Source organism: Sapajus apella, unplaced genomic scaffold, assembly GCF_009761245.1.
Source record: "Sapajus apella isolate SASKATOON/1434 unplaced genomic scaffold, GSC_monkey_1.0 scaffold35, whole genome shotgun sequence".
Classification (NCBI taxonomy): Eukaryota; Metazoa; Chordata; class Mammalia; order Primates; family Cebidae; genus Sapajus; species Sapajus apella.
The window spans coordinates 12,674,755-12,697,444 of NW_022436975.1; the positions used below are offsets into that span (position 1 = coordinate 12,674,755).

Here is a 22,690-nt window from a genome sequence, read left to right on the forward strand (position 1 = left end):
CCCTCCCCTTCCTTTCCTTTTTCCTCTCTCCCCCTCCCTCCCTCCCATCTTCTTTCTCTCCCCTTCTTCCTTCCTTTTTGCTTTTCTGTCTTCTCTTCCATCTTTCCTTTTTCTTCTTGAGAATGTGAGCCTCATCAATGTGAGGTAGAGTTAAATCCAGGCTTCTGTTCTCTCTGTGACCAACTCTGCTGAGAAAAGGGATTGTCTAATTTGTTTCCAGCTAAAATTCAGGGCAGTAAATTTAATACTACCTATTGCTAATATGAATTCTTCTAGAGCAAAGCCAAACATTTTTTGTGAGCATACTTCTTGAATCTTATATTTTCAGAACACAATTTTTTTTTCTTTCTCCTTGATTACCTCACTGAGAAATAAGGATTTATTTGCTTAGGAGAACAATGGCACACATTCAGCTAAAACCTGAATTATATAAAAATTATTAGAAACCATTTAGGAAAGTGTCTCACATGAATTCCCATTTTAGACAGTTTTTTGAAGACCCACAGGCCTGGAAGAGGAGAAAATAAACCCACCTAGAAACAAGACAATTAAAATTTGCACACTCCCTACTGTCCTGCTACCATCATCATCATGAAAATAGTGACTAAGAGGGTTCTCTCTATAATTCTTGTAAATACAAATACTGCCTCCTATTGGGATAGAAGGCTCCTTCACACATCTTATTTTGGAAAATGCTAGCAACAACCCTACACATGTAAGGAACAGGAAATTGTGCATTGCTGAACTTCAGTCTTGTATGGATGGTTGCATGTTTGGTGAGTGGCAAAGCCACGGTGTTAGCCCAGTCACCTTTTACAAGTACAGTGCTGCTGTCAGTTGACTAAAGGAGGATTCTTCCTCAGTCTAGGGGCCAAAATACATCAGCAGATGTACAGAAGGAGCACATTTGCCTCTTCACCTTGGCTTAGACATCATTATCAGAGAAAGTGCAGAGCACACTCTGTAACTGAGAACCACATCATGGTTATTTTCGTAAGCAATTTTGAAAGCAGTTTTAAATGGGATGAATAGATAAAGACATGTGCTTGAAGGCAATGTTTCTGCACCTATGACCAAGACAGATATTTGTTGAAAATTATCTGCAAAACCACTTTGTAGTTTGTGGTAGACCTTAAGAAATTTCAAAAAAAAATCATCATATTAAGTGTGATGCCAAGAGGCTTAAAGACAGAAATGGCCAAAGATTTTTTTTTTATAAAAAAACTTTTAATTTTTATTTCAACAGAGTTTTGGGAGAACAGGTGGTGTTTGGTTACATGAATAAGTTCTTTAGTAGATTTTGGTGCAGCCATCACCTGGGCAGCGTACACTGTACCCAATTGTACTCTTTCATTTCTCATCTCCCTCCTATCCTTCCCCTCGAGTCCCCAAGTCCATTGCATCATTCTTATGCCTTTGCATCCTCATAGCTCAGCTTAGGAGTGAGAAGATATGACATTTGGTCTTCCAATCCTGAGTTACTTCACTTAGAATAATTGTCTCCAGCTCCATTCAGGTTGCCTTGAATGCCATTATTTTGTTCCTTTTTATGGTTGGGTAGTATTCCATGGCACATATGTACCACATTTTCTTTATTCACTCATTGATCGATGGGCATTTGGGCTGATTCCATATTTTTGCAATTGTGAACTATGCTGTTATACACATGCATGGCAAGTGTTTTTTTCATGTAATGACTTCTTTTCCTCTGAGTAGATAACTCAGTGGGATTGCTGGATCAAATGGTAGATCTACTTTTATTTCTTTAAGGAATCTCCATACTGTTTCCATAGTGGTTGTACTAGTTTACATTCCCACCAACAGTGAAATGTGTTCCCTTTTCACCACATCCTTGACAACATCTACTATTTATTTATTTATTTTTATTATGGACATTCTTGCAGGAGTAATGTAGTATAGCATGGGTGTTTTGATTTGCCTTTCCCTGATTATTAGTGATATTGAGCATTTTTCATATATTTGTTGGCCATTTGTATATCTTCTTTTGAGAGTTGTCTATTCATGTCCTTAGTCCACATTTTGTTGGGATTATTTGTCTTTTTCTTGCTGATTTGTTGGAGTTCCTTATAGATTCTGGATATTAGTCCTTTGTCAATTGCATAGTTTGCAAATACTTTCTCCCACTCTGTGGGTTGTCTGTAATAGACTTCTTGCTGCAGCACAAAAAATTAGTATAAAAATATGCCCTGTGATTTCAGAATTGACTAAGAGGCTTCCTCCTGTTCTTTCTCAAAAAAAAAAAAAAAAGTTACTTTAAACCCTATCATATCTTTATATGATTATCTGATCACTTATAACCTTATTTTTCTTATGAGTCTAACCCTGGGATCAAGTTCTGGAATCTCCACTAAAAATTCAAAGCACAAATGGGCCATGTCTTGAAACTTGAATACTTTCTCATTGGTAAGAACTTACTATTTTCCACTATTTTGTATTTTGTTTGCATTGTGCTGTTGATTTAGGTTTTAAAGCCTCAGGTGCTTAACAACAATAGAACCTAAAAATGAGTCACTATTTGTAATCTCTAACTGCTCACAACCCCTGTAGATAAACAATTACTAAGTCCTAATTTGTATAAAATCCTTTATGGGGGAAAAAATTTAAGTTTCCTATTTTCTGCAAATAGAGTTCTTTACAATTTCACTGGCAATTTGCAGTTTACATGGTGTTCTCACATACATCATCACATTTGAACTTATAATTAATCCAAAACTAATATCCATAACTGACTATATAAATATTATGCAAATTTAAAAAAGGGTGGAAGAAATGTAAATATCTATTTGTCATCTGTTAGTTCATTTTGATACAAGTGCTAAAATATTCTGATAGAATTGTGATTGCAGGCAATAAAGTAAATCAAAAAAATTTTCCTCCTGAGGTTTTGAGTTAAACCATATATAAATCTACATGAGTTGGTAGAATGAAGAAACTCTGGAAATGTCTTCTGTTCTCATTTCCACAATTTGCATAAAGTAGCTGAACTGCTTTTGACCATTTTGGTTTGCTTAGAATCCTCTTTAGAATATTCACGAAGATTTATTTTGGCAGATTATAAACTCTAGTAGTCACTTATTTTTTAAAATAAACTTTTTATCTACAACGTATTTAGATTTACACAATTACTGTGAAAACAGCACGGAGACTTACCCTACGCCCTGCCTTCTAATTTCCCTCACATTAGGACAGTATTTCTGTTATGACTAATGAACCAATATTAATACATTTTTCATTAATGTCCATACTTCATTTGGATTCTTTTGGTTTTTACCTAATGTCCTTTTTCTGTCCCAGGATGCTACCCAAGATCCTACATTACCTTTAGTCTTTATGTTTCTTTAGGTTCTGCTTGGCTGTGACAGTTTCTCAGACTTTCATTGTTTTTTGATAAACTTGATAATTTTGAGCAGTACCAGTCAGGTATTTTGTAGAATATCCCTCAACTGGAATTTGTCTTATGTTTTTCTTATGACTACCCTTGGGTTATATTTATTTGGGAGGAAGACCATAGAGGTCAAGTGCCATTTTCATCACCATAGGAAGAATAAATACGATCAACATGATTTATCACTGGCGAGGTTGAGATGTATCACCTGGCTGAGGTAGCATTTGCCAGGTTTCTCCACTGTAGAGTAACTCTTCTTCCTCTTTCTATACCGTACTCTTTGAAGGAAGCCATGATGCTCAGTCCTCTTATGGAGTAGGGAGTTATGCTCCATGTTTTTGAGGGTGGAGTAGCTACATAAATTATTTGGTCTGACAGCCATTTTTAATTTTAAAAAGCTAGGAGTCCAGAAGTCAAAGGGTGTTGTAAAAAGTGAAGAGGAAAAAAAATGAGGAAATTCATACAAGGAAGTCAAAAACTAGGGAAATCAAGGTAATGACTGCAGCTAAGGTAAGAGGTAGGCTCACACTCCCCTACACTGGAAAAGCTTCATGACTCGAGACACAGTCCGTTCAACTTTCTCCTGCCTGCCCAATTCCGCTGGAAAAGTAAAACATTCAAACATTTGGAAACTGTAATGAAGCCTATAATCCTTTTACTTTCTCCTGGGATCATCCCATGAATATAATATTTCCTTCACTGCGAGTGCCTGTCCTGCAGTAAGGTTCTGCTCCTCAAAATGCATAGAATGGTTTCCAGGCAGAGCTCAGTATTTTCTCTTGGAGTAGATATGTGTCGACATATGATGAAAAGACTTGCCAGCTTGTAGTTAAAGGAGTAAAATGAGATAGAGATTAAGTAATTTGCTTAAAATCTTCAAAATTAATTATTTCTAACTTCACCATTCAACTAAAAGTGCTCTCCCAAAACTTTCCAAAGAGTACTTGTTGTCAAATGCAATGGTCCTTTCTCCTTCCTTATTCTCCTTGATCTTTCTTTTGCGTTAGACTTTATTAGCTACCATTTGGTATTGGATACCTATTGCTATGTAACAAACCATCTCAAAACTCTGTGGCTTAAGAAAGCAATCATTTATTGCTGCTTATGCATCTGTGGGCGGCTGCAGTTTAGGCTAGGTTCACCTAGGTGGCGCTACTTCTAATGAAGACCTGCTAGTTGGCTGGGGAGTCGCTGGTCTGTTATGTTTCCCCCTTCTCCACAGTCCAGTATGTTGGCTGTGGCATATTTTTACTATGGCAATGGCAGAAGGGCAAGAAAACAGTAGTAACATCTGAGGTTCTCTTAAGAGTTAGGCTTGGAATTGGCGTCCTATCATGGTGCCAGTGGTTAAAGTTACTGATGATGTTTACTGTCAAATCAAGTCACATGAACAACAGACAAAAAATATGCTGTATCCTCAATGAGGCTATAGCTAGTGTGTGGATGCAGGGATAAATGAAGAATTGGTGTCATTAACACAGTGATGCAATCTATCATATTCTTGTTTCTTTAAATATTCTCTTCTTCTTTTTTAACACAACCTTGATCCTCTCCCTTTTATTAAATTCTTCTTCCTTCAACTGCAGTACTATATGTAGGCTTTACCTTAGACTTAGCCTTTCCATCCTGATTTTCTCTGTGTTTATGCCCTTCCTAAGAAAGCTTATCTAGGCTCAGACTCACTGATGCCCTAATGATCATTTCCGGTTTACCAATTGGGCATTTCCATTTGAGATTGCCTAAACTCATTACTCCCTTGTTTCTCTTAAATCAATGTTTCTTTCCAATACAAAGCTGTATCTATGAAAAAGACTTGGGTTTTTGGATAATTCTTTTATGTGAAAGGAAAAACAAAAGCATACAAACTCCCAATGAAAACCTGTTCTACAACATCAGGAATAGGAAATCCCTAAAAATGAAAAGGGACTATATCTGAAAGGAAACCATCATGACAAAAAGAGTATTAGGAACCATTTCCCATGAGAAATGGTTCAAGTTACAAAATTTTTTAAATCTAGAGATTATGTATGGTATCGTGACCATCATGCTTAGATAGTTGAAAGTGTGTGGTGTGTGGAGACTTGAGGGTTTTTTTTATATATAGCAGAACTACACCCCCTGGGTGGATTTGAAGGAGGAAAATTATGGCTTAATATAAAGAAATAATTTTTAGTAAGAAGGACTATACAGAAACAGAATGGGCTAATATCCTTATTTTTTATCTGTGTCACTTCTCTCTCCTGAAAAAGCCTTGCTCCCCCCTTTTCCCAATTATCCATAAAATTCCTATCCATTTTTCAAGATTATCCCAAGCCTCTCTATAAACTCTTCCCTGATTACTCCAATTTTATTGATCCCTTCCAACTCATGTTGCTAATCTCCCACCCCACTCCAATTAAATTAAGAGTGTTTTGAAAGTAGAAATAGGACATTCTAATTTATAACTTTAAGCATGAGGCACAACACTGAGTTTATACCAGGCATTCAATATATTCTAACTGGCTTACTTTTTTTTGTTGTTTTTTGTTTGTTTGTTTAGACAGAGTCTCGCTGTGACTCCCAGGCTGGTGCCATCTTGGCTCACTGCAACTTCCACCTCCTGGATTCAAGCAAGTCTCCTGTCTCAGCCTCCAGAGTAGCTGGGATTACAGGCACCTGCCACCACACCCAGCTAATTTTTGTATTTTTAGTAAAGATGAGGTTTTGCCAAGTTGGCCAGGCTGGTCTCAAACTCCTGACCTCAGGTGATACAACTGCCTCAGCCTCACAAAACTGCTGGGATTATAGGCGTGAGTCACTATGCCCAGCCCTGTCTTATATTTTTATTACAGATTTCCTGATTTCTAATGCGGAGTCATTGGCATTTGAACCAGATTGGACTGCTCAAGAATCTGATTGTTTCACACTGATTTCACAAGAGAACTTGGCTTCTGATTTTAAGGAAAATGAAGGGAGTAGCAGATTTTGCCATCACTTGCCATCCAAGCTCATATTTTCCTGCTCACCGAGAAAAACACTGAATCTAGAGATCCTCTAAGATCTTAGATTTTTAGCTCAGATAATTTACTGAGTGAAATAGAGTGAATTTGCCATCACTTCTTCATGTCTGAAATTTACTTAAAACAAAAATCACCTGGTGAATGGGAATATATGATGTGGAGGAATACACAGAGCACTGGAGAGCTGTCACTGTAGTTTGTATTCAGGTCTGCCTGTTGTCATAGTTACTGATGTACTCAATGCAATTTCCCTCCCAAATCACACTCTGTAGACCTTCACAGAAAATAAGCTATTCTTCCTGTTTTATTTTTCTCTATTCATGAATTGAAGCTAAAAAAATTGCATCAATTGCATTAATGTTTTTCACTCTTAACAAGATTTTTAAAATACAAAGAAGAGAGATTTCATCAAAATAAACACCTCTGATTGAGGTCTCACCTCATTTGTTCAGCAATGCTTCATTGTACTGCAGAAACAGCTATGATTATGGCCCAATCCCTACCCTAAAGGACATCAGAGATCTGTGAGTGAGACAGATGGGTAAGGGATTTATTTCAGCAAAATGCAATCGGGGCTGTGGTGGAAGCATAGTATGGAAAACCATAAGAACACGGTAGCGTGACATTAAGTTTGAGGTGCAGATCCAAAAGAGGTGTCCAACCTGCAAGTCTTGAAGCATTATGGTTATGAAGTTTAGCAAATGTATTTTCAGTCCCTTTGGGTACAGGAGGCCAAAGTGACCGTGCAAGCTGGGTTCATGGAGCAGTGGCATGTGGAGGTCAGCACTGTTGCACGCAATGTGCTATCACCTGCTAATATTCACACACAGTTCTCCTTTCTGCTCTGGCCACAGGAACTCCTTCACAGACATCCTTCGTGCCATCCTGCTGTCACTGGAAGTCCTAATTGAAGATCCAGAGCTTCAGATAAATGGCTTCATTTTAATTATAGACTGGAGTAATTTTTCCTTCAAACAAGCCTCCAAGCTGACTCCTTCCATCCTTAAACTGGCTATTGAAGGGTTGCAGGTACGTTCAATGAATGCATAACGTGTGACAACATACTTTAAAAAAAATTATTGCAACCAAAGTAATGTTTATCCTTTGGAATGAAAAAAGGAAACTTGGATAACATTCATCTGAGTACTCTGTGCTTGTACCTCAGCCTGAGCTTTAGATGCTTTTTAAGATTATCTCTCATTTTCATTAATAACTCCAAATTACTGTTACCACAGGCACAAATTATCCACTGTAGCAATAATGAATAAAGCTCCAAGATGTTTGGCTTAATCCACCAGAGAGTTCACAAAAATTAAAACTAGGAAACATCTGCTTTATGAGCATGTCATATGTAGAGGTGGCATGGGGCTTTCAGAAGCATTTTTGTGCCCCAGAAATGCACCCTGCAGATCACAACTTCCAAGAGTGTAAAGTGCTGCAGAGCTTGTGCTTAAGTGGATCACTTTGGTGCAAACAAAGGAAGCAGATGAAACTGCCTCCTGTTTGTATGACCAGTTATCAGGATTTGGGGAAGAGGTTTTTGGGCTACAGGGTTAGAGTGGTTAGTCTCTAGGGTTCTTTCTACTTTCTAAGGATCTGGGATTCTATGAGAAGTAACTCAGAAAGGCAATGCTGCTTAGCCTTCTGGTGACACATTATTACAGTACCAAATTAAGGGCATATTTTGGGGACATTTTGAATCAGCATAGATAAAATTCATGTCCCCTATTAATTTTATAGGCAGATTAACTCGATGGAATGACTCTCCCCCCCAGATGGCAGTTATATACAGCTATGTATATAGCAAAACATGACATTCTCAGATCAAGTAGTCATTACTCATGCTCTTCAGAGTGCAAGACTAGGACCCGTTTCAATCCTCCATTACACTCCACTGTGGTAACTGGTGGGTCTGTTTCTTAAATTATGGCTTATTTGTATTTGGCCCTCAGCAAATATCTGGCACCTAGCGGGCCTGTGATAAACATGTATGTAGTGAGTGGATCTGATTTTATTGAAATGGTACCCTATTTCCCAGAGGAGGAGAAGTAGAGCAGGCATTTCAGAAGAGGAACAGCAAGTCCACACTGTTCCAGGGATGCCAGATTGTCCTGGGTGGCTACATCATGCAGTGTATTTGGGGGGCATTTGTAAAATTGCTTTTGAATATGCAGACTACATAGAGCATCCTGCCTTGCCTTAAAAGCCCAATTGTAGACTTCTGTGTTCTTTTCCATCAGTTGCTTCCTCTTAGCTCTAACTCTTTTTCTCCAACCTCCTCTCATCTAAGCATCTGAACATCTGATCTCTTTCTCCTTAAAGCTTTTATCAAAGGAAGTTTTAAAGTAAGCTTCAAGGTTTATATTGTGCTTAAATTATGCTGACCATATTTCCAGGAATGTCTGTACAAGCTGCGTGTAATCTTATCTTTTTTAAAAAAAGATAATTCATTATATGTGCAAGTAGCTGTGATACAAGTTCTAGCCCTTTATAAAATTTTTTCCTAAATCAGTAAGGAAAATCCAACCCTATGTTCCAATTTTTCTTCCTAAAAATGTATGGATTACATAATATGTCCTCAAAAAGTTCAGTAGGTTGATGTGAACGTACTGAGGTCTTACTGAATTAATGCATGTGAATGTGTTTTAAAAGATAATGTCATACATAAATAAAAGCCATTCTTGTGGGAAATACTAGAGGACCTTTGAAGGGGAAACTTGGGTCCCATTTGGGCCTCCACTTGTCGTATGCCAGGGTCCAAGATGATTTTCACAATGTCCTATGGTTTTGGTTAAGGAATAGCCCTCCTGTCATGGAGAAGAAACCCATGGTCCCTAGGAAGCTTAGCTGGGGTACAGTTCCTTCATCAAGGATAGTAGTTCCGCCATCCCAATTTAGCTTGTTGACTTGACCATGTTGAAGAAGCACTCAGGGTTACTGAGACAATTCTGCTCTTGCCCACATTGGCTGGTCAACTCTGCCCAGCTACTTATAACTTCTCACTTCAGGCCACCTGCTCTCTGGTTTTGAGATATTCAGATGCCCTGGTCAATCCACCACTGGCTCTCCTTGCAACTTTTTTCATTGCAAGGGTTGCCTCCCTCTCCAGGTAGCCACGAACATCTCTGATGTCTCGAAAAAGCCATAAGTGGTACTAAGCAGAGTTCATTCCTTTATGGTGAGCACTTTGTGCAAGGAGGGTCCTATAAAGGTGTCAATTTGTTAGCCACAGAAATTCAAGATAAATTAAAACATCACTGGCAGACTTCATTAGAGAAAGGAAAAGCCACATACAGCCAGCATCAATGAGGGAAGAAAAGTCGCACACTTCCTTCCTCCCATGCACCCCCAGAGAGACTTACAGAGTCCAAGTGTTCTTTGGACATGTGGGAGATTGTGGGGGAGGGAGATCTCTGCTGTCCTGCCTTTTCTAGGGTAGGTATGAGAAAGTGGCCTTGTCAGGGGAAATAAGCAATCCAATTTGGTGCTAGGCCATCTGGTTTGGGATTTCAGCTGTTTGTTTATAGCATTTGTCTAGGATTACCTGCTTCTCGACCTCTGGAGAATTTGGGGCCTTAGGGTATGAAACACTCCCCCCCCCGCCCCCCGCATCCCTACATCCCCACCACCAAATAGGTAATACAATACCTTCTGCAGGGACAAGGTGGTTGGGGCCATCCCAGACAGCTCAATCTTTAGGCAGTGAGAATTTAAGGTCATTCTGTATCAATCCTGCACTTTGCATCACAGCGTGGTTCCAGAACCCTGAGCCTTACTTCTATTACCATGGTTCCTAGTTCTCCATAAACACAGTTGTTCAAGGAGAACTTTGATTACTAATTGCTACAAGTTAGGTTCCTTGATTACTAATCCTTACGCTTTTGGTTTTCTGGGGAGCAGACAACGATGTGACTAACATGCCAAAGGTGTATTAGAGAGTGCTCTTTGGGTCAACACCTGTTGGAGAAGCTACTACAGGAGAAAGCTGGACAGTATGAGAAGTTAAGTTGGGATTCAGTCATCTCCAGTGAAGCCCCAGGCATTCTGAAACTGGAGTGAACATTTGCAGCTGGGCTTAACAGTCTGGGCCTTAATATGTGCACAATGTTCAGTCACTGTGTGCTGGCTGTCCTAGGAAAATGTTGTAAGCTTGGGCAAAGCAGTTCTCTTCAACCAGAGGTCCCAAAGGGAGCTGTTATCTGAGGACTTTCTGGCAGCCCTCTCAGTGGCTGGGCAGCATATCAGGGCATCTGTAATGTAGCAAAAGATGTTTGGAATATCTTTTGGAAAAGACATTGCAATGTAACATCAAGGAGCTTTATTCTGACTCAGGATATATACCTGATTTTCTGGATTACACATATTCCCAACTGACCCCAAAGTGGATGTGATTCTAGGTAATACAGAGGTGATGGGCACTGGGCTAGCAAGTCGGGGACTATCTTCTATTTGGGTCTGCCAGTTGTATTTCTGTGCTTTAAAAGGTAATTAATGCTGCTTCTGACAATAATCATCAAAAACTGGCATGTGCATGGAGCTTGGTTATGCCCCTCATAGGCTTATTAATTAGTCATTAGTCTTTCTTTAAGGGATCATAAGATTTTTACATCAAAATTTGACTTGTATCGGCCAGTCATGAAATTCTAATAGTGTCTATACTATACTTTCCTCCTTTTAGAGCAATGCTTTGAGGAATTGTCATTGTTTAGAATATTAAGTTGCCCCAGTTACATAAATATTCTATAAATATTAGTTTAAAAGACCTTAGTCAAAATACTAATTTTGAGAATGCTTGTGAGTCATGTACTCCTGCTGAGCTGTTTGATCTTTAAATGTGGTCAATATAAAGTCTAAAAGAGCTGTTGTATCTGTTCATTACAATTTGTTTAAATTTTAATCAAACAAAGTAATATGCTATCATTTTAATACAGCTCAATGTTATTCCAAGTTCTGCTGGGGATTTCTGGCAGAATGAGCCACATACTGAAGTCCTGCTCTTGAGCTTTGTGATGAGTCCAAAATCAATTTTTGGAATCATTTCTTATAAATCGCTGCAACCCAGCGATTACAATCAACATACTGTGTTTACCGATGTTCAGCCAACCCAGATATTTCAAGAGCTTACTGTGCTCAAGTGTTTCATTTAGGAAGAGCTACCGTCTTGTGTCCTGTAGGCTATTTACAAAATATTTGATTCCTTTAAGGACCCAGATATTTGTCACAGATTTAGAGAAGCATGTTTTTCACTTTCTGGAGGAGATTCAGCAAGCAATCTATTTTTTATTTTTTTCTCATTTTCACACTCATGTCATTATCATCTAGCCATTCTGAACACTTTACCAGTCCATTAACTCTTTGTTTGAGGTTTATTGTGTGACATTTTTTTCTGTTAAAGGTGTTTTTATATTTATATCAACCTTGATTCAACTTCTTCCAACAGCTTTGAGCCACTTTAGTAGAAAAGGAGGTCCATTGCTTTTCCACTCTTCTTTTTTTGACCCTAAATGATAATGATGACTTTCTAACTTTTAGTCCAGGTAGGATGGAACATGGAGCAATGCTCAGAGGCTTAGCCAACTGCAATCACCTATCTCCTTAGCGTCCTTTATTTATTAATTATTTTTGCATGAGAGAATTATGCTTTTTTCCTTCCAACTTTCATTTTAGGCTCGGGGGTACATGTGCAGTTTTGTAACATGAGTAAACTATATGTTGCTGTGGTTTGGTGTACAAATTATTTCATTACCCAGGTAGTGAGCCTAATACTCAATAGGTAGTTTTCTGATTCTCGCCCTCTTTTTGCCCTCCAACCTCAAGTAGGTCCTGGTGTCTATTATTCCGTTCTTTGTGTCCATGTGTACCCAATGTTTAGCTCCCACTTATAAGTGAGAATGTGAGGTATTTTGTTTTCTATTCCTATGTCAGTTTGCTTAAAATTATGGCCTCCAGCTGCATCTATGTTGTTGCAAATAACATGATTTCATTCCTTTTTTACAGCTGTGTACTATTCCATAGCATATATTTTTTACATTTTCTTCACCTAATCCACTGTTGGTTTCATGTCTTTGCTATTGTGAATAGGGCCGTGATGAACATATGCATTCAGGTACCCTTGTGGTAGAACGATTTATATTCCTTTGGGTATTTACCCAATAATGGGATTGCTGGGTTGAATAATTCTTATTTTTAGTTCTTTGGCATCTCTTTTTAAATAATCCTCAGATCTTGGTTCATACTCTCCGGCTTCCTTCCTACAGCCAGCCCCTTTTCCAAAACATGACATGACATGTTCACTTCCCTTTGGCAAATCTAAAGTGCCATATTCACTCAAAAGATTAGAACAATGCAAATTCTGTCACATCAATGGGCAATCGTAGTTCCTGAGTATCACTGATGGAGCATATTGTGGTTAGAAATTTTGACAGTCAGGTTGGGAAGATGCATTTCAAGTTAGTAATATTAATATATTCACACCAATTCTGCAGTCCATACATCAGACCTGCAGACATCCTGACTCATGGTGTATTCATCCAACATAAAATATGGGTCAGGATGTACAGCAGGGAACAAAGCCAGCCTGTCTTCCAGGCTCTCACAATCAGTCTAGGGCTATACTTCTCTAGATGTACTCCATAAACCAGCAGTACCAGCAGATTCAAGAGCTGGTTAGAAATGCAGATTATCAGGCCCTGCCCCAGACCTACTGAATCAGAGCTGCATTTCAACAAGTCCTTCAGGTGATTTGTATGCACGTTAAAGTTTGAGAAGCCCTGCCCTAAAACATGGCATTATAGTAGAACTCGATGGATATTAACTTTAAGCACGTCAGATAGCCCTGGAGGGGTAATTACAACCCAAAATGCTGACCCCCACTCCCAGAGTTTCTGCTTCCATATATGTAAAGTCCAAGAATTTACACTTCACACACACTTCTAGGAGATGCTGCTGCTGCTGGTACAATACACACTTTGGTGTGGATGAGAGTAGAGCCCACAGTCTGGACTTCAATCTTGGCTCCGCCCCTCAGAGACCTCAGGCAAATCATTCACTTTCTGGGTCTCAGTTTCCTCATCTGTGAAATGTGGTGTTGTAATAGTTTCCTCCTTAGAGGTTTATGGTGAAAATCAAATAGTACATGCAACATGCCTGGGAGACAGCCAGTGGCCACTCAATGTTAGAGTGCTGTTGAAAGAATGAAGAGGCCAGCCCTTATTGTAGGCCCGTGTGGCTGTAGTGCACTCATTTAAATGAAATCACTCTTCATTGCCGCAGCTCTGTAATTTGGATCTCTGAAAATTAGACCTTACCAGCCTGTTCACTTGCCTTAAACAAGAGATTTCCTTATTTCTGCTCACTATAGGTAACTACTTAGGGCGAGATTGGTGTCACCTGCCTATGCAGTGGCCCTTGAGGCACCTTTGTTTTTCTGTTCATGCGGTGTGATTATTTTAATTATCCCCGACAACTGAGGGTTGAATCTTCCCAATGCCTTAGTAGTGTGGTGATGAATGAGGCTGAAATGTACCTCCTTCATCCTATAGGGCTCTCTTCAGTAGTAACATTTGTAGCATCTTTTATTAATTTTTAGTTTTCATGTATTAAAAAATATTAGAACAGGTGGAAGGAAAAGGATATTTGCGTTTTGTTAAGAAGTTTCTTAATTCCTGTTTTCTAAAAACTCCAGGTTTGCTTGAAGGACACTTTTCCTCTAGGCAAACTATGTTTTACCTCCTCAGGTCATAAAGCTGTAATTTTGAATTTGCAAGAGTGCGTTATGTTATGATATGAATATTAGAGGAATAAATATCTCCTCTAATGCTCTACCTTGTTAAGTATCAATTAAACTCAGGAAGATAATTAGAGCTAATGACACTCTGGTGATTCTGATGGCTGGCTCAGTTTGGCCTATTTAAAATGGTTCCATTTAAATGGGTTTATCTTTGGTGTACTTTTGATAAATGGTATTTTTCAGACTCCCATGCATTATAAACCTCACCAGTCCTCTGATTCATCCATTTAAAAAACAGTCACCAAGTCATTACTTCCAGCCAGTCACTAAGATAAACAGATGCAGGTCCTGTCCTCGGGAAGGTCAAGCAGAGGTTCAAAGCAGAGGCAGACTGATAAAAGATTTCTTAAAAATGTCCAAGAAGAGAGATATGTACCAAGCTAATAAAATCCCAGAGATCCAATCCAGCCATGTGGAGTCAAGAATGGCATCCTGGGCAAGGCCACACCTCAGCTGATACTTAGCAGGAGAGCATGGAATAGCAAGTGAAGATACAGGAAGTGCTTACAGGCAGTGGAGAGAACATACACAAAGAGAGACAGCTCAGTAGGAAAGAGAAACAGAATTCATTTCATTTTTCTGGAGTGCACAAGTGCCAGGCAAGGAGCTTGTATGCTCCTGTGCCATGCTAAAGAGTTTGGTCTCCTCCTGCAGACTTAGAGAGCCACTGGCCATACGGAAGCAAGATGGCAACACAGATTTAAATTTCACATGGGATTAATTTGTTGGCTGTGAGCAAGGGAGGGTCAAAGGCAGGAGAACCAATTAAAAAGCAATTGCAATAATTTAAGTAAGAAATGATAAGCATCTCAACTAGGAGTGATAAAAGGGACTCAATAACCAAATACGAAGAAAGATAAGGCAGTGCTTGAGGGTTGGCTCTGTGGGAAGTGGTGGAGGAGGAGTCAAAGATGAAGGTCAGGTGTGAAGCTAAGGTGACTGGTGAACGGTGATGATCAGTGAGATCGTGCAGACAGGAATGAGCAGGTATAGGAGGTAATGAGCATTTTTTTAGGGGTTAGATATGCTGAATTTAAGATATTGTGGAATATCTTTATCATTTACATTAAATCTGAGTTGAAAGAAGAGGTTTAGGCTAGATTCATAGATTTGGTGGTACAGCTAGTGTTCCACTTACGACCACAGTCGGCACCACGGACCGGTTGTAACACGATTTGGTTGTAAGTTGAGTAGGCTATATGTACAGTTGAATGGTGCACGCGGAGATGGTAGTGCTGCCGGAAGCTGGTCCGCAGTGTCATACGCCCAGCTGGGCAACGTTTGCGCTGCAAGACATGGAGCAGTCATGGCTAGCGATTGTGGTAGTAAAGTCGAATGGTCGTAAGTTGCATAGGTGGTAAGTCGATCAATACCTGTAATTGAAATCGTAGGAAAGAAAAGATCATTCAGAAGAAAACTAGGGAGGGAGCAGCAGTGAATGAGAAAAGAACCCAAGTGAAGAGCAACATACTGTGAACAAGTTAGGTGAGAAGCCGGAGAAAGGAAAGATTGGGACGGAAACTAAGGAAGGAGAGCTTTGGAGAGAAACCATTGCACTGCAGTGGTGGGGTTGTCATCTAGAGAGCTCTGGGTTGAGGGGAGGTGGCGAAAGGAAGGTAACTCTGCCAAGAAATGTGTCCGCAAACCACAGGTGGTAAGGGCATAGAGAAAACCAGAGGAGAGGGAGCAGGAGCATGGTCATGGAAGAAGTATTCCATCTTACTTTGCCTCAGATAAGATTTTCACAAGAAGAAGATGTTAAGGGCCTTCACACAGCTGGGGAAGATTGATCTTGACAAAGGACTGACCTCTGAATTGTTTAGCTCCAGGCTAATATTTCTCAGTGCACCAAAGAAGACATCTCTGCCTATCATTATTACAAAATGAAGTGTGGTATGGCTGTCCAGAGACTCTGTTCTGAATATACTATGTAATGTATTAGCAGAAATAGAGACTATTACAAGTTTCTAGTCCTGTCAGTGTTCTAGGGGACCTGGCATCAGAGCTAAGCAGCCTTTGGCATTCTTGAAGGGCCCCCTGTTGGAAAGAAACTGTAGAGAATCTTGCCCTGCATGGCCCACACTCTCTGGTGATTAAACTACAGGTGTTAAAAATAATGCCCTTGCAAAAGAATCAGTGGGAAAAAAAAAAAAGGAGAGGAGGGTATTTACCTAACCGAGCAATTCAGAGCTACTGTATCTTCCAGGCTTAGCCAGACCAGAGTTGAAGTTGAAACAATGTCATAAAAACTATCTCTTTTTTCTCTGTCTATCTCTCAGTCTCACTTTCCTGTATACTGACTTTATTTTCAGTCAGGATTTTTTCATAAGGTGACAATGAAGACTGAAAGTTTCAGGTTTAAGTGACCTCTAGTGTCTGCATTCTTGGTAGGAGTGAGGGGATTGAGGGGTGCTCTGGCTAAATGAGATCCTGACCCCACCCAAGGTTCTACACCTGAACCATAGAGACTAAAATGTTGGGGGTTAGTCCCCAAAAGATGCCAGGCAATGACAGGAATTTCCAATGAGAAACTTAAAGAGATAGAAATTTGAGGGACTTTTTTGTTGCATTTTTTTAACTTATTGTCCAATATGTCACCTGGGAATTGGAAAGTTGATTATGGTTTCTGTTTAGCAACTAATTCCATGGATAGGATTGGGAAAATTGCTTGACACCTGGAGACCTAAGATTCTTTATGAGCAAGAACTGAGGGGATTGGACTGCAGCAGTGGTTCTCATACCATATAACTCTCAGGATCCCTGGAGAACTTGTTAAAACCTTGATTCTAGAATCCTAACTTAGGAGTGTCTGATTCAGTAGTTTGGGGTATGGGGGTAAGAATTTGCAGTAACAAATTCTCAGGTGATGCTGCAGGTGGCCACAGGACCACGCCTGATAAACACTGGACTTCATAAATCTTTACAACCCTTCTCATCTTCTAATGTTATGAATCTGTAATTTTACCTCTACAGACATAGTGTTAGAGCCTAGGTCACGGATGGGAAATAGGATTGCTCTCACATATCAAATTTAAACAATTAGAATGCAGCATTGAGAAGAATTCTGACACAAATGCCATGCTCAGCTGAAAAAGAGTACTGGGATTGATTCATGATTTACCTTCAGTGTGGATGGTACCCAGGCAAGCCTGCCACATATTGGCCCTCCCTGATGTGGAAATTTCCAGCTCAGGAGACAGTCTAGTGTTCATGACATAATAAATAAGGAAAATAACCTTAAGCCCATCTTTTCTAGTCTACGGTAAAAAATAAGAGTGCTGCTGCTGATGGTAATGATCGTGATGATGACAGCAGTGATGGCACCTGTTAGTCTGACACTTACAATACTTTCACAAACAGTATTTTATTTGATCCTCCCTATATCCCATTGATTAAGCAGAGCAGCAGAGCAACAAATCATCACTTCAAAATAAGCAAATGAAAAAAATTGAAACAATCAAACATCAATTTCCAATAAAATTTTAATCACCTTTGAGGCCAACAAGAGACCTTAGACTTTTTATTGTGTTCCATGGGAGGAAGTGTACTTTGTTAGAATAAGTAAGTGGTAACATATAGTCCAAATTCACCAAAGGAGAACAGTTGTTGCTAAGAAACCAGTAAGACTGGACGCGGTGTCTCACGCCTGTAATCCTAGCACTTTGGGAGGCTGAGGCAGGCGGATCATTTGAGGTCAGGAGTTCAAGACCAGCCTGGCCAATACAGTGAAACCCCATCTCTACTAAAATACAAATATTAGCTGGGCATGATGGTGGGTGCCTGTAATCCCAGCTACTGAGGAGGCTGAGATGAGAGAATTGCTTGAACCTGGGAGACAGTGGTTGCAGTGAGCCGAGATCATGCCACTGCACTCCAGCCTGGGCTGCTGAGTGAGACTCCATCTCAAAAATAAACCAATAAGAATTGTTAACCCTTTATAGCCCAAAGACAAAATTCTACCATAGTTTCTTTTTTTTCTTTTAATTTCAATAGGTTTTTGGGGAACAAGTGGTGCTTGGTTACATGAATTCATTCTTTAGTGGTGATTTCTGAGATTTTGGTGCACCCATCACCTGAGCAGTGTACACTGTACCCAATGTGTAGTCTTTTATCACACAACCTCTTCCTAACTTTCTCCCCAAGTCCCCAAAGTTATTGTATCATTCTTATGCCTTTGCTTCCTGATAGCTTAGCTCACACTTATGAGTGAGAACATATGATGTTTGATTTTCCATTCCTGAGTTAGTTCATGTAGAATAATGATCTCCAATTCCTTCCAGGTTGCTGCAAATGCTATCAGTTTGTTCCTTTTTATGGCTGAGTAGTATTCCATGGTATACATATACCACATTGTCTTTATCCACTTGATTGATGGGCATTTGGACTGATTCCATATTTTGCAATTGCAAATTGTACTGCTATAAACAGAATGTGCAGGTATCTTTTCCATGTAATGACTTCCTTTCTTGTGGGTAGATACCCAGGAGGAGAATTGCTGGATTTTTATATATAGAAGGACTTAATTTTTGTGTAAAAAACTCTTTTGATGAGTAAGGTACATTGAGAGAACTACCCAAATCATAAGTGTGTAAAAGAGATACATTAAGAGAACTACACAAATCATAAGCTATAGCTCAGTGACTTTTCAGAAAATAAAAGCATATAGTAAACCAAATGCGGATCAAGAAAAAATAGTAACTGTGACCCAGAGATACTGTGTATCATTGACTGACCCCAATGGTAGTCACTATCTTGACTTTCAAAACCATAGATCAGTTTTGCTACAGTGGAGTTTATACAAAAGAAATGACTGACCACTTATGTCAAGGTGTTCCTAATCTGAATCATGAATTTTTTTGTAGTATGACAACGCTTTGGTATTTTATCTATTTGTATCATTTTTATAAAAGATCTGAAACTATTAATGCCTATATTTGGAATTTATTAAATTTCTTGAAAGTTTCAAGTCCAAGAAATGCAGTAGCACATTGTCTTTGTGGAACGTAATTGTACAACAATTGTATCTCATAAAACATAGTGTCACAAATGGCTGCTAAGCCTGCACACTTCATTCTTTTTGTTACATATTTTTTATTATTTATTTTTTAACTTGACACATAATAATTATACATATTTATGGGGTACATAAAGATGCCTCAATCCATACAAATAGGATGAGGTCAGGCTAATTAACATATCATTATCTCAAACATTTATCATTTCTTTGTGTTGGGAACATTTAATATCCTCTCTTCTAGCTATTGGAAAATATGTTATTGTTAGCTATAGTGATCTTAACAGTGCTGTAGAACATTACAACTTATTCCTACTATCTGGCGGTAAATTTGTACCCTTGAACAAATTTCTTCCATTCACCTGCTTCTCCTAATCCTTCCCAGCCTCTAATATCCTCTGTTCTACTTTTTACTTCTATAAGATCAACTTTTTTTAGCTTTTACATATGAGTGAAAACATGCGGTGTTTAATTTTCTGTGCCTGGCTTATTTCACTTAACATAATGTACACACTTTATTCTTAAGAAAACTCCTCAGACTTCCCTTAGAGACTGTTTATTCTCATTTTACACATACTTCTTGTTGACTTGGTTATGTAGTTTCCAACCTCACCACATCTAGAAGGCTCAATCAAGAATTTGGGTTGAGAGGCTAACCCACATTACCATATAGACAATATCAAGAAATAACAGCTGACAGCCAGGGAAGAAACATAAATAATGTAAAATTTTACCACGAAAGCTAGAAAGCACCATGACTGAAGCCATTTAGAATAATGTATCTTAGTAGCCTGAGTGCACCAGCATATCACAGAATCAGATATGATGTGCATGGCCATAATCCTGAGCTCTTTAGCAGAGTCTCAGTCACATTCAACAAGGATTGCTGAAGCCATCATGGAACTGTGTAAAATATTAGAGAGATGTTCATGTAAAATAGCTATACTATGATCTAAAAAATTACAGCTTAAGAGATAAACCTTTAGTCATTTGTATATCTTGGGAGCTCCAGAAATTATTAATGCTAATTTTTTGAGGGTTTATGAGAGTAAAAAAGTTATTTTATAATAAAAATAGTTTGCATATGACCAAAAAAGAGCCCTTTGAAGGTTTGCCTTTTAGATTTCCCAAAATAAAAGAACAATACATGCTCTAAATGTCTAAATGTCCATAACATTGTCTAAACTCAACTCCAGCTCCAAAAGTCCTAGTCTTGGGAGTTCCATAAACATGCTTACTGTAGAAAGATTGTTTTTTTTTTTTTTTTTAATACTGCTAATTCTGGTAAAGAAAAATGAGGAATAAAAAATACAAATTATACCCTGTCTTACTCGGAAATAAACATTTTAAACCTGGGCATCTGCTCTTTTCACTTTACAGTGAACAGCTTTCTAGCCCTTTAAACATTTTACTTCATTGTTTAAAATGACTGCATCCATTCCACTGTTCAGTTATATGATCATGTATTAACCAATTCCCAACCGTTGAGTGTTTAGATTGTTCCCAGTGCTTTCAGTATTGTGTGAAATGATGACAGGAATAATCCTTTAGCTAAACTTTCCGCCACAGGAATTAACTCCTTAGGGTAAAGTTCTAGAGGTGAAGAGCATGTTGAAAATGCTCTGCAGAAAGGCATTTTGTATGAGAGAGTCTGCTTCCTGAACCAAACCAATACCGGGTACTGAACACAAGTTTTTGTTATTGGTAGGCTCTCCACAATGCCCTACAATGCATAGCATCTTTTGGTTTTAGTTTGCTTTGATTACTAGTGAGGTGGGACAATTTGCCACATATCTATTAGACATTTGTAGTCTCTTTTCTGGGTATTGCTGGTTAATGTACTTTAGCCATTTTTGATTGGGGTTTTAAAACTCGCGTTTTATTACTAATTTGTAAGGTATTTTGTTATTCAAGGAAAATAACATTTTATCTCATCACAAATATTTTTCAGAACTTAAATTTACAAGAGTTTATTTTTGCTGTTCTTGTTTAAAGCAGTTTAAAAAAGCTTATATAATCAAATCTGTTTAACTGCCTTTGCTATAGCAAGTATTTATCCCAAATGTTATTTAAATTCACTAGCATTTTCTTCCAGACTTAGATTTTTTTCTTTTTTCTTTTCTTTTCTTTTTTTTTTTTTTTTTTTTTTGGTAATTTAACATTTTAGTCTACCTGGAATTTGTATTGGAAGAGATGTGAGGAAGGAATCTAAGTTAACTGGTTCTGTATGTATTTTGATTTGTCCTAATACTGGTTATTGGATAATGCATCCTGAAATGCACTTTAGAAGGTGGATAAATCAGTGCTGAGGAGCTATTAAGAAGGATGGTGATGCCAGAGCTAGTTATTCATCAAACTCATTCTGCAAGAAATGTCAGCCAATCTTCGATAAGTATGAGTAATGTGAATTGGCAGAGGATAGAAAGATGAGACTCACTTCAATTCAGCAACTATTTATTCCTCTTACTATGTGCCAGGATTTTTAGCAGGCATAGGTGGAAGAACCAGCCGGTCTTACTCCCAGGACAGGATAAAGATTAACTTGATGTTTCTTTGGGACCACCTGGAAGAAAAGGAAAAATGAGATGGGTAAGCGAGACAGACACAAAGGTGGTTGTCGCAGGGCTCAGAAGCTGGACTGAAGAGTTTAGAAAATAACTTCACTACTGAGAATTCTAAAGTACAGTCATAAAAATGATTTTTTTCTGCTTTAATAATAGACTGGATTTTAGTAATTTAAAGATGTTTAATGGATAGTATTAACAATGTGAAATAACCAAGGAAATTAAGCTAATGCCAGCTAAACTGAAATGTCATTTGTTGAGAGAAGTAATCCTTAATGCCCTAATCTGTAGACTCATTAAGGATTTGGAAGAAATTATGAATAACTTTTTTCACTAACTGAATGAGATTTTATTTAAGATATTCCTTTAAAAAAAAAAAAGAATATAGGACTGCATTAAAGTGGATTTCAAGACTTTGGAAGGGGAAAGCTTGTTCTAAAAGAGAATCTATAAAGATGACCCAGTTCAGAAGCTATAAAAGAAATCACATCTTGTTAGAGCTAAGGCATGAAACATTCTGCAATTCTTTTCTTTGGTCAGAGCGTGTTAGCATTGAGTACTTTCGTACAAAGTTCAATTTCTCGATTGTTCTTGTGGTGGTGTTCTATAACACTTGCATTTATTTAGGTTTACATAGTAAGTCCATTAACCCAAGTATAATACATACATAGGGAAAATAATCAACTTTGAGCATAAATCTAATATTCAATATTTGAGAACTGTCCTAGCTTGGGCAAGATGGCTAGACTCCATCTCTACATTTAAAATTTTAAAAATTAGTTGGGCATGATGGTGCAGATCTATAGTCCCAGCTACTCAGGAGGCTGAGGCAGGAGGATCTCTTTAACTAGTAGTTGGAGGCTGCAGTGAGCCATGATTGTACCACTGCACTCCAGCCTGGGTGAGAAAGTGAGAACC

General features: G+C 38.5%; 1 protein-coding gene across 3 annotated transcripts in view; it reads left to right on the top strand.

The window, feature by feature from the left end:
• Nucleotides 1-22,690, top strand: part of CLVS1 (clavesin 1) — a 198,422-nt gene that overhangs the window by 78,501 nt on the left and 97,231 nt on the right. For all 3 annotated transcript variants that reach the window (XM_032296187.1, XM_032296185.1, XM_032296186.1), the window contains exon 3: nt 7,260-7,434. In XM_032296187.1, the coding sequence (XP_032152078.1) occupies nt 7,260-7,434 (175 nt within the window). The remainder of the gene's footprint in view (nt 1-7,259; nt 7,435-22,690) is intronic.